This window comes from Acipenser ruthenus, chromosome 17 (genome assembly GCF_902713425.1).
Source record: "Acipenser ruthenus chromosome 17, fAciRut3.2 maternal haplotype, whole genome shotgun sequence".
NCBI classification, from domain to species: Eukaryota; Metazoa; Chordata; class Actinopteri; order Acipenseriformes; family Acipenseridae; genus Acipenser; species Acipenser ruthenus.
This window is the reverse complement of record NC_081205.1, coordinates 1,946,469-1,972,963: the sequence shown is the minus strand read 5'-3', so window position 1 is coordinate 1,972,963 and position 26,495 is coordinate 1,946,469. Positions and strand designations below refer to the sequence as shown.

The following is a 26,495-nucleotide window of genomic DNA, read 5'->3' as shown; positions in this document are numbered from 1 at the left end:
GGCATGAGGTCAGAGGAACGGAGCACATGGAAACTGTGCCGGAGAGGGACTGAAAAGAGGGGGGACTGCTCGCTGATCTGTACATTCGAGCTTCAAGGAATGCACATTGTCTTTTCAGCAATGGCACATAATAAGCTGGTAAATGGCTCTTGTGTCTCACTGCTGCTGACAGTATTTTAAAAACGTCAAAAGGGTCACTTAATAGCTTCTGTTACACCATTACTCATTCAGCAAGGAATTAATAGGCCACTCTATTATTAAAAAAAAAAACCGATTATATTCCTGAGGTTTTTGTGAATTATTATTGCTTCCAGCTGCATGGCCAGCTGTGAGTGAGCTGTTAAAAGCAGGGGAGGTCTAACCCTGACCTGACCCTTATTCAGAAGTAATTATATATGAAGTAACACATACATTCCTGTAAGTAAACAGCGATTCATGACGCATTGCACAAGTATTTATATTAAACCTTGAAAAGTTGGCTGGAAATGGTAGTTTATCATATACTTAAGTTATATCATATATTTATGTAAACTACATATGATCTTATATCGTACGCTGTTTACAAATGGGACTGCCATAAGGCCTAGCCTGAAATGTTTTTGTTGATAACAGTCCTGACATTCACAGCGCTCTGCAAAACTCTGCAAAACCCTTTCCTAATTAGAACGGTTACATGTCTTATTAGCTTGAATTTTTGCTCTGCTGTAATTACGATGCACCTGTATTTAGAAGATGTTTAGTAAGTGTGCCTCATTTTGAGGATTTTGAAAGAACAACAGCTGTTTGAATTGATTCCCCCCCCTCCCCCATTAGTTTGTACATGGGTGTTGAGGGTTACAAGCCCAACCCACGGTTCTTCTGTTCAAGACCCTGGATGAAGAGGTGAGTTAAGGATGAACGACGAACATTTTAAAGTTTGACATGTGTTTTGGTTATTAGGAAAACTAAGAGCAGCACCACCTGCAATTAAGCTGTTTCAACAAATCCCGATATATCAATAGTATAACAGCGTAGCTATACATCACAAGTTTACCCTTCTCTGCCCAGTGTTTTGACAGTCTCGTCCTGTTTTGACCTGCAGGTGTCTGGAGCCTTTCTCTTGTCAGACTGGAGTGAGAGAAATACATTTTGGGACCAGAGAATGCTTTGTTTTTACTGTAAGCACGTCTCAGATAATTCCTCTGTAACTTCAAACTAAAATTTCAAACAACGTTATAGGATCAGTGTTTTTTAAAGATCTGCACCCAATAAACATTGTCATCTAGTGCTAAAGTTATGTCAGTGTAGTTCATTTTTTTTCCCTGGTTCTTCTTCAGCTGCGTCCTGAGATGGAGAGGTATGAGTGCACCCCGATGACAGCGCACCCCGATGACAGCGCACCCCGATGACAGCGCACCCCGTTGAATCTGTATCAGAGGAAGAGTTTCCACTAGTGATGACTCTGCATTAGGTAGTGGGACCATATGGGGCTCAGGTTTGTCATTGCCTGTGTATCTCTTATAAAAGTCATTTTGCAGTTTCATGCTTTTATGGAGTCGATTATTTTTGTGTCAGTAGATTGTGGGAGTTGAAAGGGGCTATGTAAGAACTGTAAGTCGCCCTGGATACGTGTGTCTGCTAATAAATAAATAAATAAATAAATAAATAAATAATAATAATAATAATAATAATAATAATACTAATAATAATAATCTTTTAAATAATAATGCAAGTAATTATCCAATATCTATTTTTCTAATATGTCCCTCAAATAGAAAATGTTGAATGCACTTTTTTTTTTTTTTTTTTGGATGCTATCACTGCAATTCAAAAATCACTTTGCGATTCAAATCTTTAATGTTGCATACGTTTTTACTTTGAATTCAATCAAACCGTGCACTCAATGACACATGGGATCCAAACGCGCATGTCAGGAAGGGACGTTAGAACTTTGATAGTGGTCTCCTAGCAACAGTTTCAAACAAAACGCTCTGTTGCTAGGCTACATAAGTAGCAGGGGTCCTGAATGAGTTGAAATATAAAAGCACGGAGAAAGATTTTTTTTTTTTTTTTTTTTTTTTACTGGAATTCAAACATGGCTAGAGAAACTCATGAAGCGGTACCACCGCTAGAACTGGAGTCCGTCATTGGATTTAATGGTAAGGACGTGTTTCTGTTACTGCTATATTTTAGTGCTCTCCCAAAACCAGGTTTAGCTTTGGGTAAAAGTTTGACTGAAATGTTTATTTATTTATCTTACTAATAAGGAACAACGTTTTGTCGTTTGGGTTTAATAAAAAAACAAGACAAAACAAGTTTTAATTCTGTAAAAATATAATTCGTTTGTATTTTGAAATTCATTATATGTTCTAGCTTATATAAAATAAATGCAGAGAGAGTGAAATCTGTATGGCTTTAAAAAAAAAATCAATTTTCACTTACTCTAAACGTAAAGTCAATAAAACAGAAGTGTTTCTCTCTCTTCAGCCCTGATGTTAAACTATGGGCTGATTAAACTTTCGATTTTGAAAACCATACAGCCTATATCATAGACCACAATAAAGAATGGAAAACAAACTAGAATTAGGTAGAAATGAGTTTAATTATTATTGTTGTGGTTGTTATGATGATGATGATGATGATGATGATGATGATGATGATTTTTGGAAGGGCTTCTTTTGATCCATCTGAATTATTTTAATTCCCCCCTTGGTGTTCCCAGGACGGGTCCCCACGGGGTTGAACGTGCACCCAGACGGAGAGCACCTTGTTTACCCGCTGGGATGCACCATCATCATCCAGGCACTGAGAAACCGCACGCAGGAATTCCTGCACGGACACACCAACAATGTCTCCTATGTCACTGTGTCCAGAAGTGGCCAATACATTGCCTCTGGACAAGTCACTTTCATGGGCTTCAAGGTGAAAACAGGCATGACTGTAAAACAGCAGCTCAGATAAACTTGCTGTGTTGCTGTGTATAGAGTACCACCCTGTATTTACCATGCTTTAAATATCTTTAGGGTTACTGTTCCACGTTAATTATAATGGTAGCCTAATGGCAACAGGGGGCACACACCTTTAGGGTGTGCATATTATGCAGATGTTGCATTCTGATGTAGAATGTTCATCCAACCTGTAATTTCCTACCTCTTATTAGCAATGTTGTCACCCTTCTTCTGCCGAAGATATTTGAAATCTTTGCTTGTATTTTATATTATTATCACCGCAGGCTGATATTATCATCTGGGACTATTCCAAGCGAGAGATCCATGCCAGGCTGACCCTCCACAAAGCTAAAGTGGAGGCGCTGGCATTCTCCCCGAACGACCTCTACCTGGTGTCTCTCGGAGGTCAGGATGATGGCAGGTGATCTTCAAGATTAACAATGCTCTTACTGTACCTTACACGTTTCAATCGATCCCTCTTTCAATATATTTTGTGACTTCGTTATATTATTTAGCAAGATTGTCAACTTTAGCCTTTGTTTTGTAAGACTGTGTTGCTTTATTGTTGTGTCTTTTAGCGTTGTTGTGTGGAATGTAGCTAAGGGGGAGGCAGTCTGTGGCAGCCCCGCTTCAGCTCCCAGTGCTGGAAACTGCCTGACTGTAAAATTTTCCAACAACAATGATGCCGTCTTTATAACAGCCGGAAAGTAAGTATTACGTGCACAGACTCACACTGTTTTTGTTTTTTGTCCACAAAGTAACAATGAATAATTTCCTACCTGTCCATGGATTCCTGTAACAGTTTTCGTACTTTCCTTCACACAGTAGCACACTCCGTGTCTGGGACCTGGATCTTCCAAACAGAAAAATCCACCCCACAGAATGCCAAACCGGACAGCTGAAAAGGATTGTCACGTGCCTTGAGGTAATATTAGTAACTTCTAAACTAGTGCAGTTCTCCAATTTAAGATGACAAGCTGTTATTGCTCAATACCATGAAATTAACTTTTCTTTTTTATATGATTCATCTGAAGTGGGATTTGTTGCTGAAAGCAAGTTCTGTGTGTTCATGAAAAACAGTCTAATGTTCATTCAAAAGAGGTTGCTTAGCAAAAAATGAATTTAAAAAATCCTACAACGCAATAGAACACTGCTATATTTTTCTATTTAAAATATCAGATGCTGGTAATTTGGGAATTTTTATGCCCTAGAATAAAGAAGTCAAGAAACTGGTTTGCAAAATTTTTTCATGTTGTGATTTTTTTGTAGATATCAGATGATGACAGTTTCTTCTTCTGTGGAACATCCAGTGGAGATATTCTTACAGTAAACCTTAAAACCAAGCTTCTTAATAGCTGTGCACCTCAGAAGAAGAAATTCAGTCTGGTGAGTAAACTGTTCAATATGGGGAAGAGCGTGTGACGATCATAAAGCAGGTCACTTTTGCAGGATATCACATGGCTTTGATTCTGCGAAATGTGCTTCAGCTATTTGTATTTATTTTCAAGGAATCGCAAAATAGGAGCATTCTCTTGCCTCTTACAGAGCGCTGCTAATGAGAAAGAGAATGGCACTATTAAAATGCATATAAATATGAATGCATACACTGTATTAGAAATAGTAACTGCATGTACAGCATTTTCTTTGGGAATATTTTTGTATTATTAATTGCTTGCAGATCAAGAGGTGGGAAAAGCATCTGCTTTTTATTTGCCTACAAAAACATCCGTTCTTTTCCGCAGGGGGTTACTGCGCTGAAGACACTGAAAACAGGAGACATGCTTGTTGGATCTGGAGATGGAGTAGTTTCTCTTTGCAAAGGAACACCTTTTAAAGTAATAAAGTAAGCTTGGAGGTGTATCAAAAGGCTAATGGTATTTAAGTCTTTGTAAATTAAGTTCTAAATTCTCAGAAGCCAAACAGTGTTGTATGTGCCTAGTGTTGGCGCGCTAAGTATGTGGATATCTGAGTTCTTTTATAGTTATTCTTCTTTTCCCTATGTCTTCAATGAGCCACTGTACGAGTTAGCTCTGTCTTTTGTTGTTCACCAAAACATAGTGGATATATTTTCCAAGCTTCATGAAAAAGATTTTCCTGTACCAGATTAAGAAGACCAAACTTACACTTCCCTTTTGTAAATGTATACGTTTGCATAAAATGTGTTGTTTTCTTCTTTCGTTTCCACACTGTGTGAATACATTGAAAATACTTCTGATTAAATAAGAAAATATGTTTGATTAAGTCATTTACCTTTTTCTGTATATCCTAGAAAAGTTGAGCTGGTAGGAGGTGTGACTTCAATCTCGCTTAGAGGCCAAGGGCATCAGTTCTTTACTGGTTCGGACGCTGCACAGATATATCGGTTTAACTACACAGAATTTAAAGAAGAACTAGTCGGCACGTGCCACAACGAAGCTGTTTATGATATCTCCTTCCCTTTGTAAGTATCATAAATAAGAATAGATCTGTACACACGTTTAAAGATGTGTAATTAACTTTTGGACCACAAGGTGGAGTCATGGAATACAAAAATAAAATACAAAGGCTACAAAGATGATTTGTAATGATCAGCTGTTACTAAGACTTTTGTTAGTTTCTAAGAAGTTTAAATTATATCATGATCTATTTAGAAATGTGCAGTATAATAATAAATAAAATAAAAAACGAGAACAATGAAATTAATAAAAAACGAAAAACAGAAGCCCTGTGTATGACGAGCCTTTGGATATTGTTTCAAGCACTTCAGATTTGAAATTAAATTCTCATAAAACGCTTGCAGTGCTTCATTTAAAGAATCCAATATGAGGATTGTTTTGTAACCAGAGTGCTTTCAGGTGTATGTTTCTAAGTGTTTGGTGGCTCTACCTCTAATCAAGCTGACACTGGATTTATTGCACATTCTTTGCTTTGCCAGGCACTCGAGCAATGATTGCAAGACAAAGTACACTCGCAACTTGATTAGAGATAGCCACTGACCACTCAAAAACAAATTATGTCATTAAATCTAAGACAGACAAAAAGCTGTTATTACTGTATTTAATGTGTTTATGTAGATTGTTTGGTTTAAACATTTAGAAATTTTTTGTCATTGAATTTCTGAGTGAAGTGTAGTTGCTGCTAAGTTGTTCCAGTGAGGATGTGACTTCTAATATCTTTCGCAGTGGCACTTCAGAGCTCTTTGCGACATGTTCCAAGAATGATATTCGAGTGTGGCATACTGACACCTGCAAGGAGCTGCTGCGTATCACAGTGCCCAACATGACCTGCCACGCTGTGGAGTTCATGCAGGATGGAAAGAGCATTATCAGCGGTGAGCAGACACGTCTCACATTATTATACAATGTTTCATTAAAACACTTTGATTTATTCTTTTTCTATTGCTTTTGCTGAAACAAGCCAGCATGGTATTTCCTTTAGATTTGTGCATTTTTTATTATTTATAGTGCACACAGTAGACTTCATGTACTTGTATTGGTGTCAGTGTTTCCTTGCAGAACCTATGACATGCATTCCACTCCCAATGGTCCCCATTATCCCAGCTGCATGACATGCTTTATGAGTTGAACTGGATTGTTATTTTTTTAGTATTGTTTCTATTTTGTTCCAAGACAATATTACAAACTGGACAATAAAAATAATGTAATTATCTTATGAGTACGTCTGGATTTCCCCATAGCTTGGAATGATGGGAAGATCCGTGTTTTTACCCCAGAGAGTGGCAAACTAATATACGCCATCAACAACGCCCACAGCATGGGAGTGACTGCCATCGCTGCCACCAGTGACTGTAAGAAGATTATTAGCGGAGGGGGAGAGGGACAGGTAAAGCACATGCAGAGCAGAGAGTGCGCTGCATCAGCCTGGCAGCAAGCTGCATACCCACTGTGTGTATGTATGTTATTTAGATAACTATGCAGGACCTTTCAGTAGTGATTACAAAGGCGCAGGCTGCAAAGATTGGTTTATAATGGTACATGAAACTGTAAAGATCCAATGTTTCTAAGACAGAGACATTTATTGATTTCTTAGAAGGTATATTATGACCATGTTACATCATGACCTTTTATAAAGTGTATACAATGCATTCACTACTTACCGTTGCTGCTGCTTCCTTTGTGCGTGTGCAGGTATTGCTGCACGTTTCTTTTTAAACAAAATAGTGCGATAACATGAAAGTCTCCCCCACTGTGCTGTTTTCCCTGTTTCCATAACAGCGGGGATTGAGAGGGATTTTAATGTGCATTGCATTATGACATTCAGACTGCAAAATGTAGGTGTCACCCCGAAAACAGTGTGGTGCAGGAAATGTACGAGCTGGCTTGGGCTGAAAATATCCAGACAATTGTAATTGTGTTTAAAAAATCAAACATGAGAGCACAGAGGCAGAGGCGACTACAGGAGATAGATAACGTAGTAAAAGCCAAAGAATGGCTGTGTATACTGCAGACAGAGAAATGAGAAGCCAGATTGCCTGTAAGCGACGTCTTCACATCAAACTGCTGTATTTTGAAGGGAATTCAGAACAGCATTCCATTCAATGCACATTGGCTGTGCCTTCCATGATTATGTATCTGCCCATCATTTAATTTGCCAATCTGTCTAGGATTCTGTTTGGCGTATTTGTGACATTTTTATTTCCTCTGATTGATAGCACTATGATGATACACAGGTAAAATGCAAATAAAGGAAAAAAGTGAATGGATTGCATGTGTTTACAAATGTGTAAAAGCTGTTTTTGCAGTATTTGGATTATAATTTATTAAGTAAATGAAAATTGGAAAAAAACATGTACATTTTTGCACACACTGTAGATTTCTTATAATGCACTGTATGTATCTGCAAATAGACAAGGACACTTGTAAAGCATAGGGGAATATCAGCAATATTCATTGTAATTTTTTTTAATAATTTTAAAACTGTATAGTATTAAGACATCTAACATAAAGTCGGTGATGCATGCACACACCTACAGAATTTCAGTAGCTGGTTGTGTTGATAAGATTTGCATTTTAAATGTGGAAACCCATAATTTGCCTTTGCTGGTTTTTTTCATTATTCATCCTTTATGTTTGTCTGAAATGCCAGGTTTGCTTATTGAAGACATCTGTGTCTCCTCCATGTACAAGTTCTATTAACCACTTAATTCAGGCATCATTTGTTACAAATGCATGTCAAATGAGGTACATGCTTTTATGTGATTGCTTCCCAGATACCATACATCTCATTAGTGTGCATTTCCTGTCTCCATACATTTTAGTAAAAACAGTAACACTGTCCTTGAACATGTGCAAACAGCAGCCATTTAAGGTAGCAATATAATTTAATTGCATGCTATTACAAGGCAGTTTTTAGTATTTAATTAAGTGGTGTCATCCATCCTTTTATTTTGTAGGTGAGAGTTTGGGAAATTGGCAAAGGCTTCCAGAGGCTAATAGAAGCAATGAAGGAACACAAATCTTCTGTGTCCTGTATAAAAGTGAAGAGGAACAACACAGAGTGCGTCACTGCTAGCTCAGATGGGACTTGTATTATCTGGGATCTGGTGTATGTAAAACGCTTCTTTTGTGAACTCATTCAAGTGTTTAAGAAGAAAACTAACTTTCCCAGATTGAACTGTACCTTTTACTGCAATTCAGTTTTTTTTTTCTTTTTTTTTTCTTCTTAAATAGGCGATTTGTGAGGAATCACATGGTCCTGTCGAATACGTTATTCAGATGTGTATGTTACCACACAGAGGAGTTTCAGATAATCACCAGTGGCTCAGACAGAAAGGTGAGGGTCTGGATAATGCTTTCTGTACCGTTCCCTATTGCATTACATCATGAAATACTGTGTGCCCCCTTTACCCCGTGCCATTCATTTGATCTATTTAATGATTATTTAAAATGGATACTAATTGCGTTGTACCATATAAAACACAATGCAATAATTAATTGAGTGTATTTATTTAGCAGACACCTTTATCCAAGGCAACTTACAGAGACTAGGGGGTGTGAACTATGCATCAGCTGCAGAGTCACTTACAACAACATCTGACCCGAAAGACAGAGCTCAAGGAGGTTAAGTGCTCAAGGTCACAAAGTGAGGGATTTGAACCGGGGACCTCCTGGTTTCAAGCCCTTTTTAACCACCGGACCTCACATCGTTAAAATGGACTAGTTCTGAGCCATACATCCGTCATATATACTGAACAATACTGTATACCGTACTTCTACAAAGTGGAAACTCTAATGCTTGTATAGCTAAACATAATACAGATTTGCATTTTGCCTAAATGCAGCATGCTGTATTATATTGCTTTTTTAAAACGGTATGTTATGCATACCCATGTTAATACTGAAAACCCTGCAGCTTCCACGCAATATTGTATCACTGCAAATCCTCTCTCCATCTTGTTAGTGTTTTGCTGTTTCTCAATCTCCAGGTCCTAATTCTGTGATTAGGCTTGTCCATCTGTTACCTGTTCTTTATGCCAGGTTTCTGGACAGTTTTCATTTCCTTTTTTTTTTACATCCAAAAATGAATTAGAGATAGTGCTGTGTTGTTTTTGCATTTTAGTTTCAGGTTCAGTTAACTGGCTCCTTTGTTTCTAAATCTACCCTAAAGTTTAAAAAAAAAAAGATTTTGTTTTTTCTCATAAAACAACAGTAGACTGACTTCAGGATTCTGATGAAAAAAATACTATTATTTACTAGTAGTATAAAGTATATACTAGTATTTTGCTGCCAGTTTCATGAATACCAAACTTAGTTATTTGACTTCATAAAAACCATTTGATTACTAGCTGCTGAGTTAAATCTTGGAGAATTTGGCCCCTTTAGCCTTAATGCTTAAACTGTCATGCAATCTGTTATTCTACATGATGTGTATTCATCTTCCTAACCTGCATAGTTCTCTGTAAGCATTATTGAATATTAATCCATTTTTATATCAAAATGTAAAACGGTCCTTCCTGAGTCAAAGTAACAGATTACATCGTACAGCAAGTTATTTTTGTCAAGTGTCGATTTCCATTCAGACAACACACCACTCTTAAATCAAGCATACTGGTTCATTCATCGTATGGCTGTTTTATCCTTTGAAAAGGAGATAGAGCTGTGTCTTCAGCGGCCAGATGGCATTCCTGGCGTCCTTCCACTGTCATTGAAATGAAGGTGTGCAGTGAGTCTCTCTTCAGCTTCTTCAGTGCCATTGAAATGAAGGTGTGCAGTGAGTCTCTCTTCAGCTTCTTCAGTGCCATTGAAATGAAGGTGTGCTGTGAGTCTCTCTTCAGCTTCTTCAGTGCCATTGAAATGAAGGTGTGCTGTGAGTCTCTCTTCAGCTTCTTCAGTGCCATTGAAATGAAGGTGTGCAGTGAGTCTCTCTTCAGCTTCTTCAGTGCCATTGAAATGAAGGTGTGCTGTGAGTCTCTCTTCAGCTTCTTCAGTGCCATTGAAATGAAGGTGTGCTGTGAGTCTCTCTTCAGCTTCTTCAGTGCCATTGAAATGAAGGTGTGCAGTGAGTCTCTCTTCAGCTTCTTCAGTGCCATTGAAATGAAGGTGTGCTGTGAGTCTCTCTTCAGCTTCTTCAGTGCCATTGAAATGAAGGTGTGCTGTGAGTCTCTCTTCAGCTTCTTCTTCAGTGCCATTGAAATGAAGGTGTGCAGTGAGTCTCTCTTCAGCTTCTTCAGTGCCATTGAAATGAAGGTGTGCTGTGAGTCTCTCTTCAGCTTCTTCAGTGCCATTGAAATGAAGGTGTGCTGTGAGTCTCTCTTCAGCTTCTTCGGTGCCATTGAAATGAAGGTGTGCTGTGAGTCTCTCTTCAGCTTCTTCAGTGTCATTGAAATGAAGGTGTGCTGTGAGTCTCTCTTCAGCTTCTTCAGTGTCATTGAAATGAAGGTGTGCTGTGAGTCTCTCTTCAGCTTCTTCAGTGCCATTGAAATGAAGGTGTGCTGTGAGTCTCTCTTCAGCTTCTTCAGTGTCATTGAAATGAAGGTGTGCTGTGGTTGGCAAATCTGATTCATCTACTGTAGGAAAAACCATACAGTCCAGTCTGTGGTTATTTTATTATTATTATTATTATTATTATTATTATTATTATTATTATTATTATTAAACCTTTATTTTACTAGGAAATCACATTGAGATTGAAACCTCTTTTGCAAGTGAGACCTAGCCAAGAAAGGTAGCAGCAATACAATAAAACATATTACAATACAAACATGCAAATACAGAAATATAATACATTTAAACACAGGCAAGTCATACTCAACACAATAAACAATCAGTTAGTGACAATCAATTAGTGACAGGCGAAATCAACTACTTAAAACAAGCACAACTCTCAATTAGATAATCATGCAGCTTACTCCTGAATTGTACTAAAGTTATTTGGGACTGCAAGTTAGGTTTAGACTGTAAGTCATTCCAAGACCATGGAGCAAAATAAGCAAATTATCTTTTATCAGCTTCAGTGCGCACTTTAGGAACCGTAAAATAGAAAAATGAGTGCGATCTGAGACTGTAGTTACTATAATCGACTGTAAAGTATTCATTTATATATGGAGGTAGCTTACATAGAATAGCCTTGTATAAAAAAAATATACCAGTGCTTTAACCTTCGCAATGCCAAAGAGGTCCAGGCAACCAAACCATATAACACACAATGATGAGTGCTGTAACTTGAATTGGTAATATATCTCAAGGCTGCATGCTATATAGGAACCAATTTGCTTAATGTTAAGGGCAATGCAAACCTATAAACTGTGTTGCCATAATCAATTTGTGGTAGAAATATACAAACAATTAGCCTTTCTTTTTGTAACTGCAGAAAAACAAGATTTGAGTCTATACAGAAAACCTATCATGAATTTCAATTTTTTTGCAAGATGGTCAATATGGGCCTTGAAATCGAGATTACTATCCAGATTACTATGTTATGAGGACACTGTGTGTGTGTGCACTGGTGTAATGTATGAATCCTTTTAAATGTGTTTAATGGTCATAAACAAGGGCTGATCTGAAATTCCTGGCAGCATATTAAGGGTATACCCTCTAATCTCAGGATGACACAACATAGATAATGATTTTAATAATGATGATGTTCTTTCCTGGGTCCTCGCAGCACCATCAGTCACTGTTAAGAATCTCATTGTTTTTCATGTATAGATTGGATACTGGGAAGTGTTTGATGGCTCACCAATTAGAGAACTCGAGGGCTCCCTGTCTGGATCCATTAACGGCATGGACATCTCACCTGATGGCACACACTTTGTTACTGGTAAGTGGCAGAGTCTTTAACATTGAGGTCATTGATATTAGATCCTGTCATCGTTTGTAATCTTAATGTATTTCATCGAGCTTCACATTTCATTTTTCTCTCCCCCCATGTGCTTGATCAGACCAGAACAGAGCCTTCACAAGCAACAGGAAAACATGACCTAGGCTGTAAAATGCTTTGACTTTGATGTTTTAAAAGTGCATTTAGAAATTTCAGGCATCAGTAGACATGCTTGTTTTGCTGATAGATTGAGTCTTTTTTGGTAGACTGCGAGTGTGTTTCTTTGATGTTTATAAAGCTGTAAACATCTGAAATGTAAAGGGGCAGAGTTTTTTATGAAGAAATCGTTACCCCGCTCCACAGTGCTCTACGGGTGTCAGTTATACTCAAATGATGAGCTTGCCCCTATCTCAAAGCAACCAAGACCCAGAAACCCAGAAAGTATTTTCCTTATCGTTTTAAAAAATGTATTTCAATTAATTTTAAAAGTCTTTAACACCTCACAAGCCCACGTAGAAAATATTAGTGTGTCTTGTAAAATGTTACCAGTACACAGAAGGCTTTGGGAGAACGTACAGGTTGCAGATTTTTTTATTTTTTTTATTTTAAACTGAACACGTTTGTGGGACACTGCAATGTTAAGCACAGTACGGTTCTTCTTGGTTCCCCAGGTGGTGATGACAAGCTGGTCAAGGTGTGGGGGTACAACGAAGGAGAGGTGACACATGTTGGCATTGGCCACAGTGGCAGCATCACCCGCATAAAGGTGTGTCCCAATGCCAGATCCATCATCAGCATCAGTGCGGACGGGGCCATTCTCCGATGGAAATACCCCCTCCTCAGCTGAATAGGGAGCTGCAGCAGCACGGAGTACTACCACCCCCACTCTCACTGCTGGAAAACCTCACTGCTATTTAATAGCATCTCCATAAAAGCTGTTCTGCATGTGACAGCTGCATTTTATTTTGTGTAACTTAATGAATATATTAATTGTTTTAGCTTTTCAATAATAAACATCCTGTAGATAATGAAATAATACTTTGTGTCTTTATCGGTGAGTTCAGTTTACAATCTTGTCTAAAGGAGGGGAAGCTTGTCTTCATTCATGTAGCCAGTTTATTGATTTTTTTTAGTTTTCTGTTTCCAAACCTAGTCTCAATGATATGTAAAAACTATATTCGAACATTTCAAACAATTTAGTATCACCTATGAGATGGGTCAATATTCATGTGCTCGTGAACGTTTTGTATACGATGAAAAACGTGTCGATTTAATTTAAAATATAAACACTTGTTCCTTTCAAATCTCAAAAGACTATTTTGAGATCATTCTGAACCCCGTCCTGCTCGCAATGGTAGAATTGTTTAAAAAGTCTTATTTTTTATACTGAAAGTTCCTCTTACAGGGCATCCCCTGGGACTCGAGAAGAGACGAGGGAACAATCACAGCTTGCCTCTTGTCTGAATTCATTCTCGTTTCAGTAGCTCAGAAACTAATTCAATAATTAATTGCATCTGCCCACAACCTCTACCACTGTGAAGCTACATTAAGGCAGCCAAATGCCAGGGTTACAAAATAGGACATTTGAATGTCCCCAGTGTGCTCTAAGTACTGAGCAGACCGGAGTCCCAGTGCCGTCTACAGACAATTAGTGGGTGGCATAGTTCAACAGCAGTAAACCCCAATGTAAAAACTGACTTACTGTGGACTTGAAGTATTCCACTACTGAATCCCATCTCAATGACAGTAGAAGTGAAGATATTTTGGGACACACAGGGTTGCTGACGCCTTGGGCATGCGTCAGCTTCAAACCAGTAATTTATAACTCAGACATCATCTTTAATTGGCCATGTATTTGTGTCTAGACGTGAGTAGATTATTCATCCAGACATTCTGTGTGGACAATAAGAAACCACTTTACATTGCAAGATAGTTATTTAGAAATTGCTTGAGGTGCAGTATTGGACAAATGGAAATGTTAATGCAAACACAATTACAATCTTTTATACACCAGGTGGCATGTGTTCTATTCTATAAATCCTATAAGAAAACCACATCAACAAAATCGGTAGCTAATAAATTTTGTTTTGAAGAAATATTAGGACGCGACAGGGCTTTGCACTTTAGAGTATGTTTAAAAAGAAAGCAAACGAAAACGGGTTGCATTTATAGAAGGTAACTAAATGAGGAAAAATAAAATAAACGCTGCATATTCAGATTCAGATAGTTTTACTTACAACCCGGAGCGCAACCAAGATCTGGACCTCGCCAGACTTCGTAGAGGAAACTTTCAACACCCATTGGTTATGGGTTGTACGGGTACTTTTTTTCCCAAGACAGCTGTTGAAGCGCGCACATGTATCAGATGAGGAACCTGACTGGCTGCTCCAGCTTGCAGCGTTACTCTTCTCGTTGATCTGACTGCAAAATGCTCCGGCTGGAATGCCCTGACCCGAGTTCTGGTGCCAGTACCCAGTTCTCACCGCCAGCAGGCACTGTTTCACTGTCTAACTTCATGCACCGTTCACAGCGCATAATAACACAGACACACATACAGGCACAGCACCTTTTCAAACTAAACCAGGCTAATAAGATTCAGAGTAGGAGGTGCAAGATCCACCAAAGAGAAACATACACTCGCGCTGGAGTACAGAGAGAGAGAGCGACTGGGAAGGAGAGAGAGGGTGAGAGGCACTGCTAAGTGCTTACAGCGAACAACACACAACTCACCTTTCCTGTTTTTCCAGGTCGGGAGGCTCGCTTAGAAAGAAGAATTATCGGAATGCAGGGGCCGGGGGAGAGCACCCATGCATATCTGGTTCTGCAGTGACTTGGCACCAACACGGTGCCCGTGTACGTTCGTGTTGGTTGAATTCACGGGGATGAAGTTAATTAGTTTATTAAGAAGGAGTAAGGAACGGGTAATGGGGCTTGTTTCGATTTAAACAACAACAACGCAAATAATAATAATAATAATAATAATAATAATAATAATAATAATAATAATAATACACACGTACAAATAAAAATGGATAACCAGAGAGAGGAAACAATGTCAAAGTCAATTAAAAACAAAATACCGAAACGCAAAGAAAAGAAACACAAATCCAGGAAGCTGTTAAGAAGGAAATCTCTGAAATCGGTGGGGAACTTCATGAACAGGATCTTGAAAACTTTAAGCACTTTGTCTCACTTTGGGGACCTGAACCCGGCAGAGGCAGAGGCAGAGGACGATGACGGGGGGTTTCGGGCCAGCACAGCACCTTGCACCTTAACTGCCAACTCGGGACACCTGAATGAAGAAAGCCGGGCTGTCGCGGAAAACCCAGTTAAAAAGAGTTTGACGCTGTCATCCCAGGAGTCTATCAAAGAAAGATTGTCTTGGTGCTTTGGGGATAGGATCCCCGGCGTTCTGGGCTTGAAAAATCATGGCAACACCTGCTTTATGAACGCAGTCGTCCAGTGCCTGAGCAATACTGACCTGTTTGCCGAATATCTCGGCTTGGAGCAGTACAAAGTCGACTTAAGCCACAGGCAAGTTAATGGTATGTTGAAAAACGACGATGTACCACAAGTCAAGGGCGAGGTTACAAAACAGTTGGCATCCTTAATGAGGGCGCTTTGGACACTGGACTACACCCCGCAACTTTCCGTGGAGTTCAAGGTAAGCACAGCATTTAACACTGCAAGCATGCGCGGTGTAGCAATGTAACTGCAGGGAAACTGTACCTAGAGTCATATTGCATGTGTATCTAGGCTGTCGTGTTTGTTTTGCCCTGTTTTATAAATGTTTACAGAAACAGATGCACAAGTTTATCTTTGCAGCTTTCAGGGCTGTGGCTGTGGTTAATACGGACACACATTCAACATGTATGGATTTTAGTGTTACTAAGTACAGTTAGCTGACACATGCAAATAATGAATACGATTTATTATAAGGACTGGCTTCGGTGTCTTGCATACGTCACCAAACACAGGGCGTGCGTTATTAACCTTTAGTAGCTGCGGTTCAATGTAACAATCTTTTTTTTTTTTTTTTTTTTAAATCTCGTTGTGCACTTCCGTCTGTGAACACGGGTAAACTGTAGCGTGACCTGGAAAGCCGGAGAGGACGCTTGTCAATATTGAATGGCAGCGCGCATTCCAGAGATCGAAGTCCATGTATGTTGACAGGCGAGATGTTAAATGTGTGAGTCCACCAGGCACCCTGTCTGCACCCTTGTATGCACGAGCTAGACAGCGTTTGTTCAATCTAATGATATATCAGGTTATGTATTTTGCCATTTGTAACACTGTCGCCTGTAAACATTGCCGGCTTGTAAATTTACATGAATAATGTGAGCTTTACATAAATGCAGTGCTATTTAATCGTGGCATCTTGGAAAGCTGTCGTTAACCGAACACACATTTTAAAAAAGCGTACTTTTTTATAGTTTTTTTTTGTTTTGCATTTTATTTTGTGAGTGGAATCTGAATTATGATTATGATTAAAAACCACTACTACGGCTACTACTACGACGACGACTACTACTATAATAATAATAATAATAATAATAATAATAATAATAATAATAATAGTAATAATAATAATAATACACATTTTAATGAATATGTGATTATAGGTTATAATTTCATAACTCTTACCTGTAGTGCACTTTCAGTGTTATTTTTTTATCCTAGTGTAGTACTTAATATCATGATAAAAAATAAAAAAATTAAATGTATGTTGTTTGTGTTTCTTTTTAAAACTGCACGTTTGACACCCCAGTAGCTAATGTGAGGTGTATGGAATTATTTTTGTCATTTGGACCACTTTAAAGGTACACCCTGTGCCACCTGCATCATTGATATCTGATTGCCCTATCATCACAAGATTACCATTTTTAATCTTCATTACCCCATTAAGTGCCATTGTCATAATTTTTTGGAGCATTTTTAATCTGCCTGTTATATATTTTTATTTTTTTCTTTAACTATGTTGTTATGATAACTTACTCTAGTTTTGTTAACCTTAAAAGTTAAGCACACTGCAGTCTCCAGCACTGCCTGCCTTGCACTCTGCAGTCGCCAGCACTCTGCCTGCCTTGCACTCTGCAGTCTCCAGCACTCTGCAACAAGGATCTTCTTCAAGGGAATGAAAACCGAGTTCTCTCTATTATGGTTGTCTAATGGCATTTTAATAGACTTAAATAAGCCTGGGTTTAATTACAGACTGTTATCTCAGTCTCAGAGATACTCCCATAATAATAACTGAGATTATTTGAAGAATCTGATGGCCTTGTGCTCTATTTCTACCAGCTGTTCTCAGTTACGACTCTGGTAATTGTTATTTAAATTGTGATCCTTACATGAAAGCGCAGCAAAATGAACAGTCTTATATTAAATGATCTGTTTGCCATAGACTTATTCAGAACTATGAAACGCCTTGCTGAGGTATATTTAGTATTATAAGCTTCACGGTTCTGAGACAAACAAATCATTATTCCAACAGGCAGATACCCCTAAAATCGAACAAGACTTTTTAATCTAGAAACCCACTTTAAATAGAACCTATAAGCATGTTTAAAAAATGTCTTCATACACAAAGCATTTTGGTTTTTAACAGGGGTTAATTTGTAAACTAAAAGGTACCAGATTTAATAATTAAGGAATAGGTATAACATTTTTGCATCCGGGTGTGCGTTTCATTACGTCATGCCATTAGATACCAATTCGCTCAATGGCTGCTGTGCATGAACTCCTGAACTCCTGAACTCCTGAACTCTTGATCCAGTCCAAGCCAGGTTGCTGATCATACAGGTGGTGACAGTTTAGTTCAGAGGGCTCAATGAGAAATAATCTCCATACTGTCATGATGCAGCTCCTAAGGGACCGCTGTCAAACTCACAATACCAACAGCAATTGACACCTTGTCATGAAGAGGCCAAGGATGAGAAATAAGATGCCCTATTCCCCCGAGCAGGGGGCTCTGCCAGTCTATTCCAATACAGAGCCTTTATTCCAGCACCAAAGGTGCACTGAGCAAACTGAGGTTGATTTCATAACTGAATCTAGGTTTTAAACCCCAAATGAAAATATCAGATCGTCTTTATCAACCGACTTTCCATATATCATATAGTTTCTATCTGATCAGATTAGTATTACTGTTGAACAAAAAATATATAGATGCGACTGCAAGATATATATATATATATATATATATATATATATATATATATATATATATATATACATCATGAAAGAATAAATCATGGATTTGAATATAAAAAATAACAAGTAGTTGTCATGCCATCAAAAACCTATAAATACCTCCAATGTTTTGATTCAAACACACGCTCCCTTGAGAAAAATATGCACAACATATTATATATAATATACTATTGTAAAACAAATTATATTAAAGGATACAAATGGTGCAAATCAAGTACAAATTAAATGTGGAACAAATCATCTTTTTTTGACATATTCTGTCTCCCAAAGTCTGGTTTGAAATCTCCTTGTGCCAGCAGACATGTACGGGTTAAATCTGGGATGGCTCATACCAGGGTTGGGTTGAAGCAGTGAGGTATGATACACTGTGCCAATGTAAGCTGACTGTCAGCATTCAGCACACTCAGTCCAGCAGCACCTTCAAGAGAACTCGCCCCATTACACAGGTGAATTTAGGCCTGTGTAGTGACATCTCCGTCACTTTGATTCATGTTTCGTAGCAGCAAGAGAAATGCACAGTACCCCAGTGCTAGTAAAAGCGCCTGCCTGACAGCTGGCTGGGGTGGATCACTGTCTGTTGAACTGTGAGATCTTATCCTGTCCCAGATCCTTTTCACTGGGTTTACAATGGCAGCGCTGCTGAATTGTATAAAAACACAGGGAAGCCTTGAGATATTTTCTGAAATTTTCACATAAAAATGCATGAATTGAGTTGCCGACTGTTATTACCTATGGGAGCGGAATGAAACAATTTTGAAAAGTAGGTAATGCAACACCAGAACATTAATGAAAAACTAAACTGAAAGAAATAAAATTTAAAAAACCCATTAAAAGCACATAATCTTCCAGAACGCGCAGTCTGGCACTGGCATACGGTAAATGGTCTTGTATTACATGTGCTAAGGTGCTAAGTAGTGTAGATGGATTTTTGTATTGCTTATTTCAGCCAGCAAAGCCACCTGCTGTTTCGATTCGAGAGGACCGTAAAGTCAAACGACAGTCATTTTTCTGCAGAGAAACAAACGCTTTCCATTTGCATAAGTGTGTGCCGACCTCCCGTGGCACTAACCTGACCGCATACAACAGCACAAAACGCTTATTCATTTGAAGACATGTACAATGGAGCAGTGTGAGAGTCCTTTAAGCACAACGCTCTTAAAGGGGTATGTATTTATAGCAGTTCCTTGCTGTGTCATCTATAACTTTAAACACAGACCTAACTTATACATATAGCACTATATGCATAGCAATTTGATCCACTCCAGATTTTACTGCAAGCTAGTCAGATTTGTCAAGTTATAAATAATCCATGTTTCCTTTTGTAATTCAGTCGTCACTTAAAAAACATACTATAATCAGTTTTAAAAAGCTAAAATGACAACAAAAATATTACTTATGTGTTGGTCATACAAATCCATATTTCCACCGCACTGATAATACAAGTTGGCTATTTTGAACTCTGCCCAGGGTTCTAGAACCGTGTGACCTCACATACTGCTGTGTTCCGGACTTCAATCAGAGTGGAAGACCACCAGGCACTCCAGGGCAGACTACTGCCAAAACAAATGAGAAATACAACTGAGGAAACAGAAAACCAGGCCATGATCAAAACACAGCCGCAAGATAAACGTCATTTACCTGCATTTCAGTACAAAACAATCTTGGCACTGGTGTCTTACAGATAGCCTCCGGGGATGAGGTTAACTGCTTCCTTTGACCCCCTTATCTCTTCTCTTCCCTGCACTGCTTGTAAAAGGCTCTGCTGTCTTGCCTTGCTGTATACAGACCCCTCAGGGTTGCATGGACAGCAGCTGAGAAGGATAATGAAAAGAAGCATGAAAGTGTGAAGCACAGTAACAAAATGCAGAGTTACCTGTAGACCCACTTTTCTCACTGTCTTGAAAGAGGATACATGTATTGCCCCTCAGGCACAGCAGCAGCACAGTCACCTGCGATTGCTCCAAGACCACCATCATCATGCATCAGTGTCACGGCCTCTTAATATTAATACTAATTTACAGACAGCACTGACTGGAGTCAAACAAATCTGCTGCAGTGAGCTTAGCCCCACTTACTGCGGGTCACATATTTAATTTATCTAGTGTACATATACATAGACATTCACACATTTGCATCACATCAAAGAAACAACTGCACAGACCATTTCTCCCAGTAGAATTTTTAATACTCCAGGACAATTAAGTTTCGGCTTGTGCCGCCTTCAGGCTTCTTGGTAAAGTGTCTTATAGGATTTCTGTTTAGGGTTTTCAGTATATAAACCCCAAACAGAAAACGATATCTTCAAACCATAAAACTTCTTTAAAATAAAAATAAAAATGTCTCCTGTTGTACCGACCTTCCCAACGTTAGAAACCTGAGTCAGGTTACAGCAAAAGCGGTCTAACGATGGCCTTTTTGTATGTTGATAGCAGTCTTGCGGTCCCTGTCACCTCCCTGTACGATGAAGAAAAAAACATTCCAGTCATAACCCCCCAGTTAGGGATTTATGGCAACCTGATATCTGGCCCACCATCTCTGTACTCAACAGCTCTCCACAGGGACATTGATACAAGACCTTCTAACCCACCGGTAACCTCAGAGCGAGTAAGAATACCAAGTAAATCCCATTCACGCTGGCAGAGAGGAAAGAGCCAGAAATAAAAAAACAAAGCAAAAGGGTGCTGCTTCACTACACACATCAGGGAGCTAAACTAAATAAGAAAAGACCAATAATAATAGAAAAAGGAAAGGAAAAAAACCATCTGTATCAGCCAGACTTGTCAGGGTGATTCAGATATCCCCAAAGATCAAAAAGATGGAGTGCTTTCATCTCATTTTTCTATCTGGCTGCCATGTGCTCCGTGGACCTCTGCATCCAGTAAGTGGCCCTGAACTACTGGGACAGTATAAAAAGAAAATCTGACAGTTTATATCTGAAGGGTTATGCTAGTGGTGTAATGATCTGCAGACAGAATAGAGAGCATTTATTGCACTGATGGAACTGGAGAAAACTACATTTTAAGCCAGCGATTCCCCAGCTGAGATGATTGCTTTAAATTAAGGCGATCACCTGTGATTACAGTGAGGCTGTTTTGATAGATATGCATAAACTAGCTCTTAATTCCAGTGTTTCACTCAAGGCGCTGCTGATTACAGCAACAATTTATGGGATGTTCTTGAATATTGTCTAAGGTCTATTTATATCAGTTCCTTACTGTGTCATCTATAACTTTAAACACAGACCTAACTTATACATATAGTACTTTATGCATACCAATTTGATCCACTCCAGATTTTACTATGAGCTACAATGAGTGTGCCTAATTATGCTCACGGTAAAACCTGGAAGGGCTCCCGCTGCTCTGCAATTGGAGTCTTATTCCAGTGCTATAAGTTTTGCAGAGTTTGGGGCAATGCTGTTTTTAAATGAGATTTTTCAGCGACAGTCCAGAGAACAGTGCAAGACTTCATCTTGCACGTACTGCATGGTTTAAAAATAGAATGTAATATAAAAACGCTATTTTGACCCAGATAGTATTCCATGACTTGAGATTACATATTTAGTTTTTATATTTGTACTGTTCTGGTAAAGATCCCAGTGAGATTGTATTTTGTTGTGTTTGTGCTTTTTTCAACTTTCAACTTCAGTTGTAAAACATCGGACATTCAAGACTTCTTTCACAATGGGCTTGAAAAGTTTTATAAATGTCACAAAATGGTAAATGCCAAGAGTGTAATACTACACCCTCGACGTTTACACTCTTGAAATGTTATGGTATGTGTTTTCAATGGTGGTAGTGTAGCTCAACATATTGGTTCTCACCAATGATCTCTGCTCACAGAGAAGCGGCTGAGCGTTTCTAAGGAGGATTCTTCCCCAGGCTAAGACATTTCCAGCAGGTGCTTTGAGGTGCATCATAGCTGCTACAGATTTTATTCAAGCTTCTGGGTTGTAAGAAACACACAGCTTCCAGCCTTGAAATGCATTAAAGCTTTTAAAACTGCTAATTTCATGTGATAGTGCAATCTCATTTATAAAGACTTAGGTAAATCTAACTGGGATTTTAACCCTGGACCTTGTGGTTTTTTCTCTCTCTCTTATTAGTCTTAACAGAAATAAACACCTTTGGAAATGATACTTACTCTTAACATCTTTCCCTGCCCTGTTGTGTCCCCTCCCAGAATACTGTCTCGAAGTATGGCTCCCAGTTCCGGGGGAACTCCCAGCATGACGCCCTGGAGTTCCTGCTCTGGTTACTGGATCAGGTCCACGAAGACGTCAACTCCTCACCCGGTAACACCAACAATACCAAACCCATTGGGAAGGTAGGCGATCCATTAGCCTTTGCCTACGGGTGTCATTTGGAGCACATTTCCACTGCACGCCTTCCTAGGAAACCTACAGCCTTGTAGGTGAAATGCATGCATAACTTTTCCAGCTGAAACTTGGTAGGATTGTGCTTCAGCTTCTTGAGGGTCTCATGATCTAGTTCTGGTAAACGTCTGGTCATAATTGGCTGACAAGAAAAGCTGTTTAATCTTATTGTTTCTGTCTGCGGAGGGCTTGACTGAGTGGACTCTTTAATTGCTTTAAACGGATAGAAAAAATTCCTCCATAGCAGCTTAGCGAATCAGCATTCTGCCCCTTTAAAATGACTCACCCCACAGCTGCTAAAGCATAAACAATGCAGCCCCGCTGTAATACTGGGCCTAAGCAGGTCTTTATGCAACTTGAATTCCACCACACTCACTGTCAAATTCCGTGAGGGTTACTGGTCTATGGGCATGAGATCTGGTTGGATGGCAGGAGAAATGGAAGCTATAGGGAGAGTGCTACACCAACAAATAGTTTGTGCCTGATCGGTCTTAATTAAAGCTCTGTGTTTTCCTGTGGAAGCTTGCTGCTTCTGCTTACAGCTGCTCAGCTGGCTGCGTGTGCAGCCTGAGAGTAGGCGAGGAGTAGCAGAAAGCCAGAGCGTTTACTGTAAGCCTACACCCCAGCGGTGGAGGACGGAAATCTTCAGGACTAAAACTCTCTCATGCTCAGGAGACTGAGTATCGCTTTTACTGGTTTGATATGCTGGCTGGCGACTGTAAGGGGCCGTACATGGAGAGATGCAGGCGTGAGCAGCTTTGAGAAGAGGTTTGTGGGCTGGCTGGTTTGTAGATTGTAGGTTCACTGCTCTTGCACATTGTCTTCCTCTCTGCCCTACTCTCCAGAAGGAGATAGGATATGTTGAAGCTGTTCATAAAATTGGAATTTTGACACTCCATTTTAGAGAAAAAGAGAAATGTCTTTTAAAATAAGTGCGATCAAATTCTATTTACTATTTACGATTCTGAATAGAATCATTTGGAAAACAATAACATCTTAAATGGAATCTGCACTACCCTCGTCTTCCTCTTCTGACACTTCCCTCATCCCTCTGGCCCTGACACATATTTGTTCAGCACGCTTGATAGCCTCCCGATCGCTACACTCTGACAGTAACAGAAGTTGCTGAAACTAATAAGCAAATTGGGATTGGAAACTTGCTGAAGTTTTCATGCTCCTGTCTGGTGGCAGCTGGCAAATTGAGAGGGGGGGACAGCATGAAATGCTACTCTTAGCGTCAAAAGCTAGCGATTAGCAGGTATGTTTTCTGAGACAAGGCACTCTAAGGCAGCAGATTGTTCTTCCAACAGTGACTCTCAACCAGCAAGTAAATGTGCTTCTTGATTAAACTAATCTGAAGTGCTGCTTGTCTTGCCAGTTCAAACGGCTCTGTCTGTCGCGCTGTGTGTTTCTCACAAGATGAATGAAGCATCACAGATTGCAGCATTCAGGAGAAACATGCAACATCAAGCCTCCTGGTTTGAAGCCCCGCTGCCTGCAGGAGGGAACCCTTGACTGGCAGCTGCAGATCATGTAGGAATCCAGATGTTAGCCCTGAGCAAGACAGACAGACACCACACAATAAATTGTGGAGGATACATCATCAATACAAACCTGCCTGTGGGGAACCACCACAATCAATAGCAGTCACATCCAGGGCTTCAGAATCTGTTTTCTTAGCTCTTATTAGCATTTAGCAACATTGATTCACAGAACCTTAAACACATTCCTCTCTCCCTCATTAACTTTAAGTACCATATGCACTTGTGCTGTTGCTATTAGTTTGAACACATGTTCCCACCCATCACCTGCAAGCTTGACTGGTCATAATCAAAAGGTGTATTGTTGCTAATGTTGCTGCAGTTTCTTTTAACTGCGCCATTTCAACAGAGCTTCAAGCAGTTTATATCTGATTCTATTAATGTCTGCAGGGCTTAAAACTGGTGTAGCTCTCTGACTGGAGAGACAATGTGCTGTATTCATAATGCATTTCCGTGCAGGGACAGTAAGTGCAGTGCAGGCATGTGCATGTGCGTTATAAGTGTTCTAGACTTTGTGTTCAATAGAACATAAGAAAAATTGATGATGCTATCCCACTCTAACACCACGTGTGGAAGGGATGGAGGGTTTGTGGGGGAGGCATGTTAACTTGGAACAAGCTGTGGAAATTCTTCCCATGGCTCAAATCCGCTGCCCTCAAATGCATATGCAAGAGTAAGTGTAAATCCCCAAATGATTTCCTAAACTCCAGCGCAGTTAGATACTACTGCATATGTAACCAGGCAGAGGCTGTGCGCGAACTGACAACCCCTTGCTCTGCAAGCAAGCGTCTTAATCACAATGCAACAGAGCTGGGCTGGTCTGCATTCATGGTTTTAGAGTTTTTAACCTCATCTCATCTCACCGACAGGACCGAATCACACAACACTGCCCGTTACACATACTCTCTCTCCTTCGCTGCCATCTAACCTGCAAGTAACCTTGTGAAGAACGGTTTTGAAACAGCTCTGTAGAGAGGTTGTGTGTATCTCCCCCATTCATAATCTGAACTGATCTGACCTTCACAGGAGGAATGCAGTCCCAGGGGTCTGGTTTGTGTCACTTAACATTGTGTATCAGCTCACTGGGGGATGAGCTATGGAAAAACCTGGGACTGAGAGTGGAGGAATTTAGAAAAGAAGTGATGCTCAGAGAGACCTGTTAACAGAACCCTGGCACTCTCCTTATTAAATAACAGCGCAAGCCGGTGCAAGGGACGGTACAAGGTGGCAGGGGTTGCAATTGTATGCTGTGGTTTGTAGAGCTATTCCAGTAAACCCTGCCCCTTCCTCCTCCCTGCTCCAAGAGAAAAGGAGACACAGACTTCTTCTTCTGTTATGCATGTTGATAATGGGTCGGCTGCTCCGACTTCAGTCTTTAAACCCACCTTGATGTTCATTGCTTGACTTGGTAATGTGATTTCTCTGAACGCTACACAGGTTTGCTGTTTTGATGAGTCTATTCCATTCATGGTTCCAGTTGCAGGCTCCTGCTTAGAAGTGTGGATGATTAGAACTGGTTGTTAAAGAGACTTCGGTGCTGGTTTAGGAATTGTTATGCTGGTTTCAAATGTAATCCTTATACTTGCAATAATACATTTCTTAAAATGTAATGGCCAAAGCCAGGTAGTATTCCAGGTAGGGTTTTCATTTGTGAGTCGTAGCATCATTTTCTTTCTCATCCAGTCACTGTAATACCAATGAAATGTTTTACTGGGTAAGTATAAGTATTCCAGTTTAATTGGCAGGCATGTAGCATTGGTCTAAATGAACCAGACTAGAGGTATTGCCGTAGTTTTTGTTAATCTATGGCGAAAAGGAATTGATATTGCATAAGCAACTTCAAAATCAACCTTTTTAAGGTGATAAGCAAGAAAAGAAAAGAGAAAAAAAGAATGTAGTTTTGCTGCAACACTGGAAGACTTGACAGATATCTTGAACGTTTCTCCATCCAGTCGTCGGGAGAAACATGAAAGTCTCTCAGCCAAGTTTATTTATCAGTGTGAAAACATGCACGCGGATAACGCAGTCGCTGGGGTCATAGAAATAATCGAGGCGCCTTCAAATAGGATTTACACAGCAAAGGAACTTTAAGATCTCTGTCTTATAAGATATTTCTCAACATGGTCCCCTCTCTGGAAGCATGCTTCATGTATTATTCACAATGATCAGTTTAAATATCTTTTA

General features: G+C 39.5%; 2 protein-coding genes across 4 annotated transcripts in view; both read left to right on the top strand.

Moving 5' to 3' along the window:
• Positions 1-1,990: 1,990 nt before the first annotated feature.
• LOC117422833 (cilia- and flagella-associated protein 52-like) lies at positions 1,991-13,269 on the top strand. Its single transcript, XM_034038032.3, has 14 exons — positions 1,991-2,138; positions 2,702-2,901; positions 3,212-3,348; positions 3,506-3,634; positions 3,753-3,852; positions 4,197-4,313; positions 4,670-4,770; positions 5,197-5,367; positions 6,089-6,237; positions 6,604-6,749; positions 8,320-8,471; positions 8,597-8,699; positions 12,074-12,185; positions 12,857-13,269. The coding sequence occupies exons 1-14, from the start codon at positions 2,075-2,077 to the stop codon at positions 13,030-13,032; spliced, it is 1,857 nt and encodes a 618-aa protein (XP_033893923.3). The 5' UTR covers positions 1,991-2,074; the 3' UTR covers positions 13,033-13,269.
• Positions 13,270-14,662: 1,393 nt separating this feature from the next.
• The window catches only part of LOC117422899 (ubiquitin carboxyl-terminal hydrolase 43-like), a 77,029-nt gene continuing 65,196 nt past the window's right edge, over positions 14,663-26,495 (top strand). For 2 of the 3 annotated variants that reach the window (XM_034038132.3, XM_034038131.3), the window contains exons 1-2: positions 14,663-15,849; positions 22,578-22,721. In XM_034038132.3, coding sequence (XP_033894023.3) covers positions 15,214-15,849; positions 22,578-22,721 — 780 coding nt within the window. In that variant the 5' untranslated portion in view covers positions 14,663-15,213. The remainder of the gene's footprint in view (positions 15,850-22,577; positions 22,722-26,495) is intronic. The other variant, XM_058989752.1, reaches the window with a different exon arrangement.